This window comes from Mytilus trossulus, chromosome 6 (genome assembly GCF_036588685.1).
Source record: "Mytilus trossulus isolate FHL-02 chromosome 6, PNRI_Mtr1.1.1.hap1, whole genome shotgun sequence".
NCBI lineage: Eukaryota > Metazoa > Mollusca > Bivalvia > Mytilida > Mytilidae > Mytilus > Mytilus trossulus.
Window position 1 is genome coordinate 34,680,383 of NC_086378.1, and position 7,926 is coordinate 34,688,308.

Below are 7,926 nucleotides of genomic sequence, written 5' to 3' on the forward strand. Positions count from 1 at the left end.
GATGGTTAGTTTTAGGCAAAAGAGCTAACAATGTCACGTGTTGTACATATGATTTTTTTATTTTTATTAATTTATTCTAGATACAATGGTTATGGTACATATAGTTACTACAATACTGAAATGTTTTAAATGAAATAAATCTATATCAAAATATACTAGTACAAATATTTACCATTATTTTATAACGATAAAGCTAGTAAAATAAATATACTACACAAATTATTATTCGTTTTTGAGTATTTTATTGTAGCTGTTAGTAATGGTTTACATGTATGACTTAGTTATTTAGACAAAATACGCAAAGACGCATATAATTTTTACAGTTCGACCAATTTAATTATTTTAGTTTCCAATTCTTTGCCAATTTCTATATACTATCAACTGCAAGTATGTTTTTTGTTTTTTTAAATTTTATATGTCAGATGACTTTTTCGACTCAAGACTAGACTAAAATATTGAAATATAGCTTTTCCATTTTTCTAGCTATTCTGTGTCTGTAACTTAATCCACAGTTCGACCAATTTACTTATTTAGTTTTCAATTATATGGCAATTTCTATATATTATCAACTGCAAGTAGATTTTTTTTTTGTGAAGATAACTTTTTCGACTCAAGACTAGACTAAAATATTGAAATTATAGCTTTTCCATTTTTCTAGCTCTTCTGTTTCTGTAAATAGTGTAAACCAATGTTAAAGTTACATAATTAAATCAAATCAGAAACTCAATTAAACTATACACATAAAATAGTTATATTGCATGGAAAGGTCATGTTCATGTTGTTGGAATTGCACACGTTAACAATTATTTTGTCTCTCGTCTTTTCAATTAATTTACTGGCCATCTGTTTGGTTATTTGCCTTTTCGTTTTCCTCTGGTTCTTGTTCGGCTTCTTCTTTCTTTTCTTCAATTTCGATAATCTCAGCGTCTTCCGGGGCTACTAAAGGCTTTTCAGGTGAAGATGGAGGTGCTTTACTTCTGGTCAGACACTTCTTTGTTCTTGTGAATGTAGCCCCCGCAGAGAAAAAATATTCATACAAGATGGCGGCCACCGATCCTCCAACAAGTGGGCCTATCCAAAATACCTGTAAAATTTATAACATATGTTAACATTTTAGAGTTATCTTTCTTTTTCTGGTGTTATTTTTCTGGTGGTTGTGTGAAGTTGTTTGACGAGCGTATTACATATATCTTCTTTATTTACGTATTGTGTATTCACACCGTAAGTTATTCAATACCTAGAGTATAAATGTATTTTGGGGAACAAAATTCCAAGTATACGCAAAAGACATTTTTTTAAAACATTTCTTCGTCAGTAATTTGGCAAGTCAGAGGTTTTCGTTGCATGGTCGCTGTCTATCATATTTTTTCTGGTCTCTTTATCGAAATGTTTATAGATCAGACCAATTGGTTTATTTAGATTGAATTGTTTGACAATTGTCATATCGAAGCCTTTTACAGCATGCTATATGCTATCTAATTTTTGTTCATTGTTTAAGGTCTTGCGGTGACCTATAATTTTCATAACTTTATATTGAAACAAAACAATAAATAAACTGTTCCTGCCACAGGATAACCAAATTGTTTTTCAAATCTTAAACAGAGCTGGAACAAAACAACCTCACAAACTCATAGATTATCCAGTCGAATTTCAGATAGAGTCAAACTGACAGATTAGACAAACGGTAGGATATAATTCATTTTTTCTATTTACTACGCACGATTAAGAATGACCCGGTTTTCATCAAAACTTCTTTTGTGGGAGTCTGCAAGTTATCAGTTTAAGTTAATGGGGTTACACAAATGCTCTTTGTTACTTTTTCAAGTGTGTTTATTTCCAATCAGAATGCATTAAGAGTCAAGTGGTGTACACGGCATCAGGTTCAAGTACCAATTTTCAAATGCACTGATGTATTTTGAATGTGGTTAAACGTTGATTATCTAGTAATATACATGTTAAGTGAATGTATACATTTGACTCCTGGGTTGGTACGACATATCTACTTGTGATCATTATTCTCAACAAGTTTTTTTTCCAATTTCTCTTACTTCTAATTATAGTCTTCCGAAACCGCCCCCATGCAGCAATTATAGTTCTTAATCGAAAGAAGGTGACCAATTTTTTTTTAAACTAATTTTATGATCAACGTATACATGTATATACATTTACAGTTTATTTATTCCAGACATATATTTATGAGGTCATTTGTAAGCTACATTTATTTATACAATAATAAACACAGGAAGTTGTAAAGAATCTAAAAAGGTCAAAAGGCCATTCTTCCAAAGGTTATTGATACCGTAGAGATAGGCAGAGAAATTAATGCTTCAAAAGGCTTAAACTTAGAGATTTGAATGATTTTTGTGTGAATGAAACGATGAAAAAAACCAAGATTTCAAAATATACTAAAGTTTAAACATTAAAAAAGTAACAAGTAAAATTAATCATACCTATAGCTAGTAACTACCATATGTTTACCATGATGGATTAAATAAAATACAACTATGCTTACTTTACAATCCATACTGGATTTTGATTGTTAACAACTTTGCAAAGTCATGACAAAAAACCTATGCAAAATCATTGCAAAAAACTTATGCAAAGTCATGGCAAAAAACTTATACAAAGCCATGGCAAAAAACTTATGCAAACCCATGACAAAAAAATTACAAAAAAGTTTGGCAATCAGCTGAAATGTACTCTGTGACTACCCAACGTTCAGTACTTTGAAAACGACCGAGCAAAAGTACTTATGGTCTTTTATCTTGTACAGCAAAGCGACTTTACATAGTATTGATTAGGGACTAGAAGATGAAGTCGGTCTTTGTGAGCAGGATTTGCTCGCTGTGTTTAAGAATCATTGGTTGCTTTCGGCAGTTATCTGCTCTTTGGTTTGACATATTCCCCATTTCTATTCTCAATTTCATTTTATTTGATGTAAAAATCTAATTCATAGTACGGTCGCATTACAAATTATTTTGTTTCCTTTAGATTTTCAACATTTGTAATCTTCATTGTGTTTTATACGAAACTGACAGATGTGCTACATTGAAATTTGATAAGTCGCTTACCCAATGATTCTCCCAAGAGTTCTTGACGACAGCTGGTCCAAAGCTTCTGGCTGGGTTCAAACTACATCCTGTGTACGACACCTGCAATCATACATTTATATTAAAATGTAATTATTTATTGAAACATTTATTACAAATCATTATCTATTTCGTAAGCTATTTGTAAATTGCTATATGCAACACTTTATTAACTATAGATAAAATGATAAAGAATCATGCAACTTTATCAAGATAAAGAATTATAGTTTGAGATGGTCAATTAATAAATACAATTAAAGTTTGACTATAAATACACTAAATGCAACTTAAGTTTGACTTAAGGCTTTTATATGTGGGATTGAGCATACATGTAAGTTGTGTAGTCATTAGAAATAGCATGTGAGGAGTTTATCAGCATTACAAGCACATGAATCTTGACCACAGATATAGGAAGATGTGGTGCGAGTGCCAATGAGACAACTCTCCATCCAAATAACAATTTAAAAAGTAAACCATTATAGGTTAAAGTACGGCCTTCAACACGGAGCCTTGGCTGCATGAAATATTTGACACTGGACGTTGATAGCAACCACAAATTAATCAATTAAATACGGAGTTAGGAAACGAACATGACATTCCAGTTCGTCTTTATACACTAAGATCCGCCACATCCTTTTGGCGACTTAAAAGCCGATTGTCAAGTTATCCTTTCAAACATAACATATTCGACATATTCAGATATCGCCAGATCTGTGTTTTATCTTAATCAAAAACATACAGCATACATTTACAAATTAATAACATACTCCATTTTGTAAGATAGTTTGTGCATCTAAAAACTGTCAAGTCTTCGAATTCTTGTTTTACAGAAAAATATTGACGTATCTTTAAAAAGTACTACTTAGAAGGGGTGGGGTGTTGTATGGGGTGGGGTTAGGGTGTTAACGACAGGCGATGTCCAAAGGTTCAACATCCTTACAAGAAAACGATTCAGAATATGTGCTAGGTTTTGAAACGTACAGTTCATATCGCTTTAAATTTCACATTGTCCGTATGCATTTGATATAACACCAGACCCCTTTCATTTCATTGGTTCGTTAGATCGCTGTCTCATTAATGAAAACCCACGTTCTCCTTCTATTCGAATATACCAAACAACTTAGTTATCAGTGTAATGAAAGGAAGAAAAAAAGCAATCAATCGTGACAGATCCAAGGGTTGGAATCCCCCTTTTTTGGACGGTCAGTGAATTTGAATGGGAACATATGGTTGGACACCCCCTTTTTTATCCAGGGCTGCGACTTCCCTTTTTTAAATAGCTGGATCCGACCATGATCAAATCAGATTTTTTTTAAAGTCTTATTTGACGACATTGTTTTATAACTTGTTTAAGTAATTGTAATTGTACGATAAACTCCTTCCGAAACACGTGCTCTATTTTATTACTTTGGTTTTATCCCCGGTTTTGTGAGATAACACTAGACGCCAAAGTTATCAATGAACGGAATTTGTATATTACAAAAATTATGCAAACATCAAAAGTTATTAAAAATAAATTAAAGAGAGAGATCAGACAGATGTGTATCGACGGTAATCGTTGACTATTAATAACCGGTATATTTCCCGCCAAATTAAACTTTAAAGCAAACCAATAAGTAACAACACTTAGTTCACCCTATGAGTTCTTATAAGAATTTCTGTGAATGACTTGTAATCGGAAAGATTGAACGCAGATCAGAGATTACCAAGTGGAACGGCGTTGTGTCATGATTTGCGAAGTAACCTGCCAACACCATGGGAGTATTAAACTTTGCAAGTAGGCATGACATGTCATGATGTAATAATGAAAGATGATCTCATTAATATACATTTTTGTACAATATTTATTGTTTAAATCATATATCATCTTTTATGTGGCTTTTGTTTTAATCTTAGATTATAATAATTTACAGTTTTGGAAATTTATAGACTTCGCATTTATCTAAATTGAAAATATAATATTCAGATCGAAAGTCTTCTTTAATTAATAATTGTTTTGCTAGTATGGTCATGATATTTGTATCTTTACATGTTAAAGTTTATGGATTTTTTTTAGTGAGTAAATTGCTATAATATGCAGCCTCTAATATGAGTGAAAATAAAGAGGACGCGCTTTGACTGATAATTTGAAAAAAAAGATTTATACTACACAGAAATAAAGTAAACTTGACTTACTGCAAACAGATGACCCAAGGCAACTGCAAGTCCAATGGTAAGTGGAGCGGAACCGTGTAGATCTGTTCGTTTTTCGTCCAGCGAAGCCAAAACTGTTAACACAACAACAAATGTTATCATTAACTCGACTCCAAATCCCTGAGCATCTGTGACATCTCCCCTCAAGCTGTTAAGTCCAATAGTTTTCTGCTGACTTTCCGGTGTTAAACCGATTAAAATTGCTGCTCCAATTATTGCACCTACAATTTGGGCAACAATGTAAAAGAAGGCACGAACTACACTAACTCTACGGGTAATAAGAGCTGCAACTGTTACTGCAGGGTTAATATGTCCACCACTTATATGAGCAATGCACCATATCATTGTCCCTACGACAAGTCCAAATGTCAAAGAAATTTGAACAACACTCGGTTCAGCGGTTGTTACAACAGACCCGTTTCCAACGGCAGTTGGTTGCCCATTCTGCAATGTATGGGCACCACATCCCAAAAAGACCAGGAATATAGTCCCGACCATTTCGGCGGCTACAGCACGCCATAGATTTGGGCTGGTAAGATCCTCCAAATTTTGCTTCATGATTTTCAACATGTTCCGACCAACACGCGCTATATTATAAAGGACGCTATCTGGGGAAATGCTTTTAAAAATTCTGAACTGGTGGCTTAAACTAATAAAGATGAAAATGTGTTTTTGCGCATGTCCCAATTCAAAAGTTGCAAACGCCCTTCCAAGATGATTATGTTAATGGCATAAAATGACGCTGGGGGAGGGACAGTTTACAAATATGGAACATCAGTAACGCGTGGGTCAAGGTTACTACAACTTCTTGTTTTCACCGACTTTATTAAATTATTTCTGTTCTTGTAAAACATATTTTCTCAAAAGGCGTATGAAGAAAAAAATAATTAACATCCGAATGTCCTTATTGATGGTCAAAATCAAACAAATTCGGAACCAATTATTATAAATGACAGCCTTTGATTGTGACCAATTTATTTTGACATTCATTGTTAATTTGATATGGCAATAAAAGTACTACTTGAATATCAAGTCGTTTTAGAGATGATGAATAAATAAGAGGATAACGATAATAATTTCGTACTAAATACTTCATGATGTGAATGAAATTGTACTTAAACAAACGTTTGCTTGTTATATTTATATAAATAACGTTAGTACTATAGATGCATTCAGAAACATATATCTATTTCTGTGACTAATCAGATAAAATTTAACGCATAAGTCAGGAATCTGATTTTATTTTAAGAAAAATGTTAAAATAATACGGTTTATGTTTCATTAAAAAAAAATGCAACGCCTACTTCTCTCTAAACAATAAACGTCTTTATATCGTTTTTCCTGAATTACTCGTGTTAAAGTTCGTGATAAAAATACAATTTAATCATCACCTTACAAATCCCAAAAGATACAATACAGATACAACACGGTTTCTGTTGCCAACAGATATGAAATTTATCATTAAACCCTTTTCTCACCCAAAACAACAAGTTAAAAGCATTTACTATTTGTTTAGCCACGTGCATACAAAGTTTGAAAGGCTAATATTCTTTCCGAACTGACACAAAGAAATAATCGTTGACTCATGACGCCACCTGTCGGCTTGATGAGGTCAATAGCTCATAATGATGGTTTTAAGAGGTTAAAACACAGCGGGGTTTTCTGCACGGTCGTAACACTAATAATTATCTTCAATTAAAATATTGTTACAAGCCTAGCGACGGTACTTTTGTAATATAAACATGCTTAGCGTACGTACGCGTCTGCTATAACTTTTAACCTTTGTGAGGATGTTTGTTTACATTTTAGTCTCTGATTTTTCAAACAAGAACTTCCATCTGGTCAAGGGACGAAGGGCCATACAGGCGCCATCATAATAAAACATTCGGTTTTAATATTACGACTAGCCCATGATAATCTAAATACAATTTTTATATCAGCGTAGCATTTGAATCCATTAAATAAAGTATTTATGAAATTGATGACGAGTCATTATCAATTATTAATGGTCATTAATGGTCAACATTTGATTAAGATGTCATTAAGTATGAATCTCGTATGAATATTTTTTTTTATTTCTAAAAATCATCCTTTTTTATTCATCATTTACGAAAGTAATTAAAATTTAAAATACATTTACAAGTACATACAAATAAATATATATATAATTTTATCTTTACTTTTGGGCGCTAATTTGAATGTCATGTATACATTGTAAATACGTGAATAACAATATATTTCACTGCATCACCCTTTTCAATTGAAGATAACATCTGGATACACCCATCAGCAGTAAATGATATCAATTTCAATTGTACTACATTCTCACAGTTTACGATAAAACCATTATCCCCAAAATAGTTTGTAAAATTCCGCCATGATTATACTGTTTGAAATAATATGTAACGTTTAACTCTATTGCTTTATCTTTAAAAAACATATTTAAAAGCGTTCGTTTTTGTACAAAATGGAAAGTTTTTTGCAAAACCATGGACGTATTTTATTGACCGGTCAATGATAGTGTACCTCAATGGCTAGATAAACTGTTAAACTGTTAAAATTTCATATTTCATATTTAGCCAATAATGGAGACTCAGTGTTTTATTTTTTTCAATGTTAATTTAAACCAGCTTTACTTTTACTT

At 32.3% G+C, this 7,926-nt stretch overlaps 1 protein-coding gene across 1 annotated transcript; it reads right to left on the minus strand.

The window, feature by feature from the left end:
• Positions 1–510: 510 nt before the first annotated feature.
• Positions 511–5,970, minus strand: LOC134721216 (aquaporin-like). Its single transcript, XM_063584019.1, has 3 exons — positions 5,265–5,970; positions 3,072–3,152; positions 511–1,084 (listed from the first exon to the last, which is right to left on the minus strand). Exons 1-3 carry the CDS (start codon positions 5,850–5,852, stop codon positions 833–835), a joined length of 921 nt encoding a protein of 306 aa, XP_063440089.1. The 5' UTR covers positions 5,853–5,970; the 3' UTR covers positions 511–832.
• Between the last annotated feature and the right edge of the window lie 1,956 nt (positions 5,971–7,926).